Raw genomic sequence first — 14,490 nt, 5'->3', positions numbered from 1 at the left:
CCTATCAGGGACCATGCCTGTACTGCAGAGGGCTGAAAAAAATTCTCACAGGTAAATTATTCATATTGGTACTACAACCAGCATGGGTACTAAAAGCTTGCGATTGTGTGCAACATCTGAAAGCATGCAAAAAGCCTGTCATTTTGCTTGTTCCAAAAGTGATGTGATCCTTTGTCGTAAAAAAATATAGCTTTCCTCTTTGCACAAATACAGTCATCTGGGCATTTGTAATGACAGAAATTACATAGAAAATGAACTCACACTGTTTAAAAATAATTGAATGATTACTTTATTGTATCAGGTAATATGAGGTGGCTGTTCAGGAGACATCTGCAAACACAGTGAGCCAATTACCAAGTGAGAGAGGGAAAGGACGGAAACAGAGGAAAACAGGAGATGAAGTTTCGTAGGGGAACAAGTAATTAGGGTGTGAGAAAAGCAAACATTAAGACAATCTAGGTGGAGAGGAGTGGAAAGATAGGTAAATGATTTTTGAAGTTAAGGTTTGGATTTAGGAGTGAGGAAGAGACAGAAGATGGAGGAGTTTCAAAAAGGGAGGAAGAGATGGAAAGGCTTGTGAAGAAAGCAGAGGAGAGACTAACTTTGAATATGTGCTGAGAGGAAAGAAAAGAGTAGAAGAAAAAAGGAAGACAAATCCAATGCGTGAGTCTTTTTCATCTTAAAGTTATGATCAGAAAAAATGTAAGTTTTCATATTTTTCACTTCCAGTTGAGGCCATTTCCAGGGATAAATGAGATGGCCTCAAACTGTCCTGAAAAAAAAAGAACTCCTCACTGCTAGAGAAGAAATTGCTGGAAGGAAGCATGTGGTAGTCAACAGCCCTCCTTAGATCAGCAGAGCAGCTACAACTGGGATAACTTGGAAGTAGGATACCATGGTCTGTGTGAAAACTCAAATATGACTGGCTACTGGGTGTCATCTGGGAGCATATTAATACCTGATAACCAGACACCTACTTAGAAGTTATCAAGTGGCCCGTTCACTTTCAAAATGAGAGTCCCAGATGCCATTCCAGCAGGCAATAGCCTCGGTGGAAATTTTGAACCCTCACTTTTGTGAGTGGCGGCACGGTGGTGCAGTGGTTAGCACTGTCGCCTCAAAGCAAGAAGGTTCCAGGTTCGAGCAGTGTCAGGGAGAAAACATGGAAATGTAAGAAAGAAGCCAACTAAAAATGTATGAATGTTCAAGATGAGAATCGAAAATAAAACATGAACAGACATTTTTTCTTTACATTTACAGACATTATTGTTCAATAGATCCAAAAATCACCAGAATCTCTCATTTTATATAAACTCTATTGATATTTCAACTGCCAAGGGCATCCATTCATCCATTTTCTACTGCTTATCCTGTTAAGGATCATGGGGGCCCTATGCCAGCAGTCTTCAGACGAGAGGCGGGGTTCACCCTGGACAGGTCGCCAGTCCATCACAGGGCCAACACATAGAGACAGACAACCATTCACACTCACAGTCACACCTATGGTCAATTTAGAGAATCAATCAGCCTCGTCCCCATTTGCACGTTTTTGGACTGTGGGAGGAAGCTGGAGTACCAGAGAGAACCCACACAGGCACAGGGAGAACATGGAGACTCCACACAGAAAGATCCTGTGCTGGAGCTGGGGCTTGAACCCGGAACCTTCTTGCTGTGAGGCGACAGTGCTGACCACTGCACCACCGTGCAGCCCAATGTACTTAAATGTTATCTTGAATTTGTAATTAAAATTTCCAACAGGGACCAGCCATCAGCAATGACTCGAGGGGTAGGGATGGCCCATAGGTTCACTCCCTAAACTGACAGGATAAACATGGGTTGGGAAAGAGAAGAAACTGTGCTTGCAACTCCTTCAGTCGTCCTCAGTAGAGCTGCTCGGTGGCATCTGATCAGATTGGGGTTTTACTGAGCATCTTCCAGGTATGACTTTGCAATTTATGAGTGTGATCAGAATATTCCTGTAAAATAGAGGTCTCAGTGAACTGCCCTTTAATGAATAAAGACAATAAATCCTTTTACAATGCAATTAGTGAGTATTCATCATCATTATTATCAATGGCTGCTGTTTACCTATCTTATGGAAGAGTTGAGGGAGTTGCACTTCAACTTTCTCTCTCTGGAACATGTGGTACTCAGCTTGTTCACAGATGGGTGGGATTTGGTTGAACTGTCGAGCCACAGAGTATGCCTCCTGCAGAAAAGTATATTATCATTATTATTATGATTATACTATAACTGCTTCATGAAAAACATGGTCAGACCAAATAGGCAGAAATCAATGCATACAAAGAATCATGAGTAAACCAACCATGATCTCCATGTAGCTCTATCGAGATGTTCCCCAATACATTGCCATTCCCTGGTTGATCACATGAGTCATTGCCCTCACTGTCTCTACAGCCGAAAGAAACAAAAAATATCATTTGGATAAACAAAATCCCACTCCAAATATAATTGTACCAACAAACGTGATTATTGTTTGGACAGACATGTTGGACCAGGCCAAACTATAGATAGTAGTGTCACCTACTTAATAGGAGAAAATTCCATGGAAACATTGTGAAGTGCTTTGAGTTTAAGATTAAAAAAAAGACCAAGCACATCTATTGAAGGTTAAGAGCAGAGAGAATGCTCCAATCAACACAATAACGCCAACAAATGGAAGTGACGGAGTACAAATACATTTCAGGCTCATTTGCTCTCTTATGTATGCCCACCTTCTATAGGTGTGTTGGGATCTGGGCGATTGGCGAAAACTACATCCACGTACTCCAGCTGAAGTCTTTCTAGAGATGCTCTTAGGCCTATTTTCAAAGTATAAATGCATTATGTGATATGGAGGGGTCACCAGTCCATCACAAGGCCAACACATAGAGACAGACAACCATTCACTCTCACAGCCACACCTACGGTCAATTTAGAGTATCAATCAGCCTCGTCCCCTCTTGATGTCTTTGGACTGTGGGAGGAAGCCGGAGTACCAGAGAGAACCCACACAGGAACAGGGAGAACATGGAGACTCCACACCGAAAGACATGCTGTGAGGCGACAGTGCTGGGCCGCGGTGGAGAAGTCACATTTGGCATACAATTTTTTACCATACCATAAATATTATCCCTGATATTTACTAGAATGACACTCAGGGTCAGAGACAGGTCGAAATAGATCTGCAGTGCCTAGCCTTGAAAAAAGCAAGCACCTTGCTCCTGTCAGATTTCAAGCAGGCAGATTAAGTTCAAGTTTAAAAGTTAAAACATAAAACCATATTAGAAGATATACCTCTAACTGCAAACATTTACGCTCAAGGCTATATTGATGATTTAAATTCCTGACATGCCAGAGTGAAGTGACCAATCTCCTTTTCAGCTGATTTATTTTATATGTGTCGTATTCACGTTTGTTGTTGTATTTGATGATTTTATTCAATGATCTGAGAAGCTGTTAAGACCTTATAAATATAAATGTATGAGGATTCTGAAATTAGACTTACAAGTGAAAAACATCACATTGTAGTTTTGGTTTAATTTCAAATCCAACTGTTGATTTAAAAACATGTGACTGATAAGAGAGGCAGACTCAGGATTGCAGAATACAATAACAATTAGTTTTAATTGTTATGCTTCCACCACATGGACTAACTCAATTAAATAGATGAACAGGTTTAACAGCACAACACACCCAAGCACACACACACACACACACACACACACACACACACACACACACACACACAGGCGTATCCACTCTCCACTCCCACAACGCGTCACTGCATCAGTGTACTTTGGTTTTACATTGAAAGAGGAAATCCCTGACTGAAGTCTAACAAGTGCACTTCCTCATACAACTGCACTTGCTGCCTTGTTATTACGAATAACAGAAACTGCACCTGCATATGCTGCGGGACAACTGCTATATGTTGATGAAGAAATTTAGTCAAACTGGTGCCAGAATCATCACATTAGCTTTGGATTCAGCTGATTCTTCACTTCAATTGCCCAGGGAAACAAACAGACAAAATCTCACAGGAGGTGAGTTGGTTTCTCCCACTGGCTTTGAGCTAGAAAGTTAAGGCTGTGTTTGCTATCTGTTATTGATTGATATGAGATTCCTGGATAAATATGTCTATTACTGATTAAGATAATACTGGATTATTGGATTTTACTCGGAAACTGTTTGAGACACTGGATCTTTCTGACAATGTCATGACAGGAATATACAGTAGAGCTCATATGTGACGTCACTTTCACTCACTCTTCCTGTTTGTTTGTGTGTGTGTCATCACTGCCATCACTGTACTTAGCTAATTAGCAGTTAGCCAGTCTGTTTGGGTCTAACCACCCTGATACACGCCGATATGAGTCTTTTTGTCTGGGTCTGGAAATGATGGTAAATGTTTCCCAAAACGGTGGTGTGTACAAAGTACAAATCCAAATATAATTTCAAGTATCAGAAGGAAAATGAAAAGCCCGTCACTGCCTCTGTTTGTGTTGTGTTGATTAATAAGCCAGTCTGGTTGAAAATGAGTTTTAAATTTTCAAGTCTTCAATAAAGTCAAGAATATTAAGGATAGTAGTAGGCTCTTTATGTAAGCTATTATGTAGACAGGGGTGGAACAGATAATACAACAACCTTAATTTATTTAGTTGAGTTGAGTAGATAAGCTGAAGAAAGAGACTGCAATCATGCCATAAATGTATGTTTGTGATGAAGTCTGAAGAAAGCACATCTGGGTGGGGTCATTGGAGGCCATCTGTTCTATAAAGTGAATGATACCCCAGAAAGAAGAACAAGTTTGAACATGTTTAAAAGCACCCAATGGCCACTTGTCTTCAATGACATTTACATATTTTGGCGTCATAATGTTTTTTCAAGACCTGGACAAGATTTAAAATGGCAACACTAGGATATCGTTGCATTTACTAGTACTGCTCATTGTACATAAGCATTATCATTGTGATAATAGTCTATCAAATCATTCAGTTTTGTTATGGTTGCATACTGTGGGAAGTACGTTGCCAATGGTTGTACAATGGGTAATTTACTATTTTGCTGGGAGTTATCCAATCGGGCATCCTCATTTCACAGTTTGTGGAGACAGGGGGATTCAAATACAGTGACTCAACAGCAGGATGGCCGGATTTACATTTTTTGAAACGTTAAAAAGCAAAATTCAGGAATCCAAGAATCAGATAAGCAAAATACTGAAAAAAAAACTGACCATTAAAAGAGGAACAAACTAGCCAAAAAGAACAGAGAATATGACAAAGACAAAGAAAGTCAACATGGAACCACAATGGAAAATAACAAGATGGGTGTCCAAGGACAAGGAAGCTGCTAATAAGTTGAATGAACTAAGTGAAACTTGACATGCAAGTAGAAGTCCACCTTGTAAATATATCATATCAATGTTTAAACGATCACTTAGTTTTAAATTTGATTACTTCTTTGTTCCCTTTTCTTTTAGGATATGGAGCAGCAGCTGTCTCCAAACTCAAGGAGGAGCTTCAACTTCTCGTCTCTGCGTATAAAAAGTGAGGAAGTAGATCTTTAGCTACTGACCATACTGGTGACGCATGTACATATATCATAGTCATCTAATCTTTAGAAAAGAAGACAAAATCTCTTTAATCACCTCAATTTGAATTATTTTGCAGAAAGACACAACAGTTGTGAAGAGAGTGGATTTACAAGACGACGAGGTCTTTTGTCTTTTTCATCAGTCCGAACATCGTCAAGAAAGGGTAAACCATCACTCTACTTCTTTTAAATCTACCAAGGCAAAAATTTAAATTAAAAATATTGATATATTATAAAATTATATTGTTCCTTAATAAAGATCCCAACTGGTCACTGCTTGCAATGCAAACTTCATATACCTGAGGGTAATTTTTTTTTTACCTTTTATTCTTAGACACAGTCCCAGATGAAGATGGTTCCTCACTGCAAATTAGTCCTCAGGACCACAACACAGGTATGCTAGACGATACTGTAACATGATCATACATCAAGTGTGTACAAAATGGAGCTCAGTTCTGTGGTCTGCTTTGCTATCATGTTTCTATTTTGGCATTGTTTTTGATAAATTTTATTGAAATTAAATTGTGCTTAATTTTAAGTTGGAAGCAGCAGTCATCCAGTTACAGTTCCTGGAGAGGTGGGGCTTCTCAACTAATTTTACTGGGTTGGGGATGGGTTGTTTTTCAGAAGGGAGAGAGAGGCCCTGTGCAAACCTGGAATAAATCTGTTTGGATGTGATCTCATAACATGTTACTAACTCTCCCAAGAGAGCTTACACTTGCTTTTATATCTACTCTGACCAGTTGTGATCAGATTACTATTACTTCTGTTTCATTGTTGTTGTCATCCATGTAAAACTGTGAGCATCTTTAGCTGTGACAGTTTGTATTTATTACAAGTAGCGCAGGCCTATATGTCATTCAAACAGTGGGAAGGAACATGTTTATCTTTTACTCAGTTGACTGACATTTTTTTAATATTTTAGAAATTACTGTCTTGTTTTGGATGATCTGTCTGGTATATATACATGTTTGAGCAAAGGTAGAGAGATCAGCTGATGGGCAAACTATAGGTTAGCCTCAAATAAGTTAGCTAAGCTGGTGATGCTTTCGCTGTGTTTGTTAGTGGGATATGAAAAGCAGAACAGAAAGAAATCAAAATGATCCAGACCAAGTCTGTTTCACTGTGTGTTCATGACAAACCAAAATGATGAGTCTGTCCATCCATCCATCCATTTTCTTCCGCTTATCCTGTTCAAGGTCGCGGGGGGGCTGAAGCCTATCCCAGCGGCTTTCGGGCGAAAGGCGGGGTTCACCCTGGACAGGTCACCAGTCCATCACAGGGCCAACACATAGAGACAAACAACCATTCACACTAACATTCATACCGCCGGTCAATTTTAGAGTATCCAGCTAGCCTAGTCCCCATTTGCATGTCTTTGGACTGTAGGAGGAAGCTGGAGTACCAGAGAGAACCCACACAGGAACAGGGAGAACATGCAGACTCCTCAAAGAAAGATTCCATCCCTGAGCTGGGACTCAAATCCGGAACCTTCTTGCTGTTAGGCGACAGTGCTAACCACTGCATCACTATGCCACTCTGATGTGTCTGTAATATCTCTTAATGAGCTTTTCATATGATCAGATGCATTGATAGTGTGCCGCTGCTAATAGTCCCTCTTAAATAGAGGGCATTAGCTATTTAGGTGGTCTTTCAATCTGGCCAAGTATGCATTTGTGTTTACATCACACAATAATGAAAAAATGTGACCACATGTGGCCCAGACAACCTCTAAAGATGTCACTAAAAGACTTTTTTTATCATATAGTACAAGCACAAAAAATGCATGATTAGTTATCTTGTTAGGCATTGTTTGTATATATGTTTTTGAATGATTTTAGAGTTGAGATTGGTCAGTTTTCTCAGATTAATTGAGTGAGGAAATGTACGAATAAAGTGAGGCAAAAATTCTCATCTATTTTGGTCTGAACACACCATGAGGGTAGCCTGGACCTAAATTTAGCTCTCTGATGTTAAACAGGTTCCATGGTAAAAGTCTATCTTGGCCTGCTGCTTTTGTTGTTTGCTGTGGTGAATAAAACAACTATATCATGGTTTATTTTAAGTTATTGACCTGTTGATTACGTCGGGGCTGGAATAAACCACACGGAATTTATGTTAAGACAGTTGCAAGTTAGAATTTGATATGATCATGCTGCTTAATTCTGTGAGTGCTGACTTTAACCCAGAAACACACACAGGCTGCGCGGACGTGAATGCCTCTTAGGGGCAGCCGCTGGGGTGCGCACACATTTGCAGAAATCAGTCTGTGTAGAGCACGCGGCTGGTGGGTGAACGCCAGACAGGATGCCTTGTTATACGCAGGAATGGAACCCGTAGCGTACTGCTGCTGTAATCGTGAGCTTTCTGACAAAATCAGCTGAGAGGGCTACATTTACAGGAGTTTATCTGCAATGAGTGAAACGGTCACGAGGAGAGGAAAACGACACCGTCTGGCGGACTTGAGGAGCCGATGGAGTGAGTTGGGTGGCTGACACATTCGAGCCTTTTCAGCATTCAACTAACTTAGAATAAAATATAAAAAGTAACGCCCCACTTGGATAAACGCAATGAATTCCATTACGTTTGTATATCAGCACCGACTGTAGCTTAACTTCTGCTTGAATCGGGCACTGTTTATTGACAGGTGGTTTACTGGTTTACTCAGCACCACTTTTTGTGTGAACACCTCTCTCTCTCTCGCTCTCTCTTTATTCATGTATATATATATATATATGTATATATATTTGGCTGTTGATGTTACAAATACGACATGTGTGACTCAGGCTGACAGGGAGTTTTGCTGTGCAGTGTCTTAGTTGTCATTAGTTGAATAACTAAAACTTTAATATCTATAATATCCTCTTTCGCAATAAGTCAGTAAACTTTTGTTATCAATATTTTCAAAGCGTTTTTATAACGTTTAGGTCTCAGAAATGGACATAACAAGCCTGTCATTTTTGTTAATAATAGTAGGCCTCCCTTCATTTTTGAAGTCCTCCACTCTTTACTCAGCAAACCCAGGTGAGGTCCTTCATGGCTGACTACACATTCATCCTGGAATGTAGGTGCTTGTTGAAGGGGAAAGGCTCACTGCTGAAATAACACCTATTAGAACCTGCTGTAATTTGGATATAAATTGAAAGATTCAATTCGAAATGTAAGGGCTTGGGATTTTCTAGGAATGTATGGTGAGGATTCAGGCATCAATTTGTAAGAAGCTGTAAGTGGGCCTGAATAACTGCACCATTCCTTTCTTATAGAACGGACAGCCTGGTGTTGTAACATGTTCAAGAGCCCCAGGGCATGAGGCAGTTAAACAGGACTGTTTACACCCACATCTTTGCACCAAAGCCGTAGTACAACTGAGCTGTATATTTAAGAAATACTCTCTGTATATAACAAAAGCAACTTCTTTTTAGGTCAAACCATGCTAATATAGTTTGAAATGTTCTTTGGAAGCTAGTTGAGTACAAAGTGTTGCAACTGCAACGTGTTGGCTCCCACTGCTATTGACAGTGTAAACACTGTTAGCAACAGACACGGACTTCAGGCTTTAGTAAAGATTGAAACTGAAACCTGGAAAATGTGAAGGGGAATGTCTTTTTTTTGGCTCTTGCAAGAGGTTGTCTTTGAAATGTGTTGATGAAGTTATTCTGTATGGAATACTCTCTATTTTTGACATTGCAAAAAGCAGCTGTGGTAAACTCAGTATCGACACCCTGAACAAACTCTCCCCCTCTCTTCCTGTCCTAGTGTGAGCATGAGACCTTTTGTTTACCATTACTGAAGGAGATTGAAATCCTTTCTCTTCTCCATAGTGATCTGATTACTAAACTGGTTTGACTCCACAAATGTGTGTCAACTCAATGACAACAATTATATATACAACCTCAGTATTTTCTTACATAGACTGTGTGTGTGCATGTGCAGGTCTGTGGGTGTGTATATATGTATGTGTGTGTGTGTGTGTGTGTGTGTGTGTGTGTGTATATATATATATATATATATATATATATATATATATATATATATATATATAAATATATATATCTATCTCCCTGTTGTGAGCCACCTATCCGTCCTTACACTGTAATTTCAGCCATCAGCATCAAACGTGCAGTGTGGTCCCGCTGCGAAGTGGTCCAGCCAATAACAACAAAATTTCTTAACTCTCATTTTCTTGTCACCTCTAATACTTAAAGGAAAAACAAAACAAAATAATGAAAATAAAATTTAAAAATTTTAATATCCTTTTAAACTTAACTGAGTTTTAACAATTCTACAATTTCATTTAGCAGACGCTTTTGTCCAAAGCGACGTACAACACAAGCAAGAATTCAGACTTAAGGAGAAACCCATAGGAAGCGCAAAAGTGCTTCAGTTGTGATTTGGTCACAGGTATTGCCATCTAGTGGCAGAAGAAGTGTCGCCCCCCCTCCCCTTTTTTTTTTTTTTTTGGACAAACATACAACATCACACAACACAGTTAGTGCTACATAATCACTAAGTGCTGGGTTTTGGACCCTCTGACTTATTCTACCCCACAGGACAAAGAGGAGAAGAGTCAGGTTAAGTGCCTAGATGCTCTCTGAACAATTGAGTCTTCAATTGTCTCTTAAAAGTAGAAAGGGACTCAGCAGAACGCACAGAGTTCGGTAGTTCGTTCCACCATTTGGGAACAACAGAAGAGAAGAGTCTGGCTAGAGATTTGGAGCAGCGCTGGGCTGGAAGCACCAGGCGTCTTTCGCATGCAGAGCGTAGTGGGCAAGAAGGAGAGTAGACCTGGATCAGGGATTCCAGGTAGGCTGGAGCCGTTCTTGTGATTGTTTTGTAAGCCAAGAGAAGTGCCTTGAATTTGATCCTGGCTGCCACTGGAAGCCAGTGAAGAGAAACTAGCAGCGGGATGACATGTGCCCTTTTGGGCTGGTTGAAGACCAGACGTGCTGCTGCATTCTGGATCATCTGCAGAGGCTTGAATGAGCATGCAGGGAGGCCTGCCAGAAGAGAGTTGCAGTAGTCAATGCGTGAGATGACAAGAGCCTGAACCAGAAGCTGTGTGGTCTTTTGGGTCAGGAAGGGTCTGATCTTCCTGATGTTGTAGAGGGCATAACGGCAAGACAGAGAAACTGAGGCCACATGAACCTTAAAGGTCAGCTGGTCATCAATCATGACACCCAGGTTTCTGGCTGAGTTTGTGGGCACAAGTAGGCTCGAGTCAAGTTGGACTCTGACTTGAGGCTGAACAGATGGACAAGCTGGACAGACCATAAGTTCAGTCTTAGACAGATTCAGTTGAAGGTGGCGTTCCTTCATCCATGTGGAGATATCAGCCAGACACGCTGATATACGATCTGAGACCGTTCTGTCATCAGGTGGAAAAGAGAGGAAAAGCTGAGTGTCGTCAGCATAACAATGGTAGGAGAAGCCATGGGAGCGGATCACTGCACCAAGTGAGGTGGTGTACAGAGAGAAGAGGGGACCAAGCACTGACCCCTGAGGAACCTCAGTCGATAGGCCATGTGACCTAGACAGAATCTGATGGTTCACCGTGTCGAAGGCAGCAGACAGGTCCAGCAGAAGTAGGACAGAGGACTGACCAGCAGCTCGAGCTAGTCTCAGTGACTCAGTGACTGACAGGAGTGCAGTCTCAGTGGAGTGGTCACACCTGAAGCCAGACTGAAAAGAGTCAAGTAGGTTGTTGTTCCGCAGATGTTCAGAGACCTGGTTAAATACTGAGCGCTGCAGTATTTTTACAGGAATGGCAGAAGTGATACTGGCCTGTAGTTTTCAACCTTGGCGGGGTTGAGATTAGGCTTTTTGAGCAGTGGGGTGACACGGGCCTGCTTAAAAGTAGCAGGAAAAATGCCAGTTTCCAGGGAGGAATTGACAATGTGTGTGACTGCAGGTTTGATAGTGGGCAAAATGGTCTGCAGGATGCTGGTGGGTATTGGATCGAGAGGACAAGTTGTAGGTTTTGAGCTCAGGAGAAGTCTGGAGACCTCATCTTCGCTCAGAGGAGCAAAGGAGAAGAGTGAAGCAGCAGTGGCAGGTTGGTGCTGGCTGGACTGGTCAGGCTCAGAGAACTGGTTGCTGATTGCAGCAACCTTTTCAGTTAAAAAAGGAGGCAAACATGTCTAAAGTCAGTGCAGTGGAAGGCTGAGCAACTGGAGGAGAAAGCAAGGAGTTAAACGCCATAAACAGTTTTCTGGAATCAGAAGTGGCACAGATCTTGTTCTGATAGAAGGCTTTCTTAGCGGACTGTAAGCATGAGGTGAAGGAAGCAAGTTTCTGTTTGTATAAGGACAAGTCAGTGGGTTTACATTTACGCCACTTTCTTTCTGCTGCCCTGAGTCCAGCTCTTTGTTCTCTCAGAACTTCAGAGAGCCATGGACTTGGTTGTTTTTTTTGGGCTGGTTTGGACACCAGGGGGCAGAGTTTGTCCAGAGAGGATGCCAGAGAGGAACAGAGTGTTTTTGTAGCCTCATGAACAGAAAGTGAGGAGAAGTGCGAGTGGTCAGGCATGACGGAGTTCACCTCATCAGACAGCTGTGCTGCTGTGAGGGACTTCAGGTTTCTGCGGAAGGAAACCGTCTGTGTGGGTGTCTGCAATTGCGGAAGGCGCCGCAAATTTGACCAAGAAATGGTCTGACAGGTGGAGTGGGGTAACTGTCACATCTGTTATGGAGCAGTTACGAGTCAGCACCAAGTCAAGGACTTCAACAGCTTTGTGGGTGGGAGGAGAAGGAGCTAGTACGAGTGCAAAGGAGGAGATGAGTGCCAGGAAGTCGTTTGCCAGAGTTCTGTCAAGGTGAATGTTCATGTCTCCCATGACAATCAGTGGTGTGCCATCATCAGGGATGTCAGAGAGTAACATGTCCATCTCAGAGACAAAGCCATCCAGATTACCCCCTGGTGGGCGGTACACAACCAGAACATATGCTTTGATGGGAGCAGTGACACTTAAAGCATGATATTCAAATGTTGTCTCGCTGTTCGACGGGCGTAGTGCAGAAAAAGACCAGTTCTCAGGAATGAGCATGCCAGCACCGCCTCCTCGTCCAGTAGAGCGAGGGGTGTGGCTTAGTGTGGCGGACTCAGAGAGTGCGGCTGGGGTAGCTGTGTTTTCTGGGCGGATCCATGTCTCAGTCAGGGCTAGGACCTGAATGTCTGAGAGTTTCATCAGTGAACTGATGAATTCTGTCTTATTGACTGCGGACTGACAGTTCCAAGGACCAAACGTGACCAAGTGTGGGCTGGGACCACTTTCTGGGAGTGTGGACAGGTTTTGCGGATTGCGTTTGCGGTAGACTGTGTGTTTTTTCCTATTGCCAATAATGACCGGGATGTGTGTGAGGCACATTGTGCGTTAGACTTAAGTCAGACAGGCGGCAGCGGTAGTCGGGATAAACGGATACTCCTTTAACATTTAAAACATTCCTCTGTATATTTTATTTTTATATAATTACATTTTCACCTTCCACAAAAAACATTGTCGTTGTCACAAAAATCATACTATTTTGAAAATTAGTCGGTGGCCCACTTGCGATACCTTCGCGGCTCACAGGTTGGGAATCCCTGGCCTAGACTAATACTTACAGATTGTACCAAGGAAGAGTCAGGAAATAAAAGTTAACTGATGCAGATGTCAGACACCTCAAGATTTTAAGCACAAAATACAGAAGGAAGACCACTGCTGATCTTCAGGCAGAGATTAATGCTTCGAGATCAAAGTCTGAAAAAGTCTCCAGCATGACCATAAGCAGACAACAAACTGAAAAAGGCTTAAAAGGAAGAATAGCTGCTAAGAAGCCATTATTTAGGCCTGCAAACATCCAGAAATGCCTCGGGTTTGCCAGGGAGCACAAACACTAGACTGTTGATGACTGAAAGGTACTGTTGACAGACAAGTCAAGCTTGACCCTCTTTGGTCAGTGTTGTTGTGTTTATGTTTGCAAAAATGCTGGAGAACATTTGTAATGTATTGCAGTGTGATAAAAGTAAATGGATCTCTGCTTGCAATTCTTAAACCATTAACCTAAAGTTATTTGCAACCATGAAAACAACAAATTTGGGCTTGTAGTCAACATTTGTGTTATAAGCAGCATCTACATGTGATATTCATTCATTTGTCTCAGTAACCAGTTTTCCTTTTTTTCTCATGTTAACTTCAGACATGGTCCTCAGCATACATACTTTACATTTACTGGAATTTCCCAGATTACCCTGTTGCTTACTGTAAATACTTCAAAAATATAGACCAGTTGATGGTTTTAAATTTACCTCCATTCAGCCTCAGGCAATTGTTGGATTTTTTTGGGGGGGGGAGGTTGATTTTTTTAAGGTGGAAGAAGACATTTTAAGTACAATTTACTTTTGGGTTCACATTAGAAAATCTGAAGTTTAATTGGTCAAAATTGAGATGCTGCAAGGATTTCACAGGCACATCTTTTATGAAAGTGAAAACTGTTTCACTCATCTAATGTTGTACACTACAAAGGACTACATTAAAACTCAAGCTTTACTTAATTGATATGTTTCAACCAAAAAACATATATAACATTGATAAAGTAGGTAAACAATGTACACACCTGATCAAAATCTTAAGACCAGTTAAAAAAAAATTGCATGAATTTGCATTTTGCACTGTTGGTTCTTTGGAAGGTTCTAAGTCAAGCTTCAAAATGCAAAATGAAGAAATGGAAACAAGAGACCAAAAGTTGTGAGCAGGCAATTTATTGAAAACAACAATTTAGATCTCTTGATGGCAAAGGCAAAAAAGCTCACTGTCGTTGAACGTGGTAGGATTGTTGAGCTGCATAAACAAGGCCCCTTACAATGTGCCATCGCTGCTGAGGTTGGACACAGTAAGACAGTCATTTTGCAATTCTAAAA

General features: G+C 41.4%; 1 protein-coding gene across 4 annotated transcripts in view; it reads left to right on the top strand.

The window, feature by feature from the left end:
• Positions 1-3,846: 3,846 nt before the first annotated feature.
• Positions 3,847-14,490, top strand: part of LOC147238261 (DENN domain-containing protein 2D-like) — a 44,696-nt gene continuing 34,052 nt past the window's right edge. Inside the window, exons 1-4 of one of the 4 annotated variants that reach the window (XM_086198255.1) lie at positions 3,847-4,046; positions 5,483-5,549; positions 5,673-5,759; positions 5,936-5,989. In XM_086198255.1, the coding sequence (XP_086054381.1) occupies positions 5,486-5,549; positions 5,673-5,759; positions 5,936-5,989 (205 nt within the window). In that variant the 5' untranslated portion in view covers positions 3,847-4,046; positions 5,483-5,485. Of the gene's footprint in view, positions 4,047-5,482; positions 5,550-5,672; positions 5,760-5,929; positions 5,990-7,811; positions 8,074-14,490 lie in introns of those variants that run through there. The other 3 variants (XM_086198254.1, XM_086198257.1, XM_086198258.1) reach the window with 3 other exon arrangements.

Source organism: Aulostomus chinensis, unplaced genomic scaffold (genome assembly GCF_037954235.1).
Source record: "Aulostomus chinensis isolate RoL2024-O1b breed Wild unplaced genomic scaffold, RoL_Achi_v1.0 HiC_scaffold_31, whole genome shotgun sequence".
In the NCBI taxonomy this organism is placed as follows: Eukaryota; Metazoa; Chordata; class Actinopteri; order Syngnathiformes; family Aulostomidae; genus Aulostomus; species Aulostomus chinensis.
The sequence above is the reverse complement of the archived record's forward strand: the minus strand, read 5'-3'. Positions and strand labels throughout refer to the sequence as shown.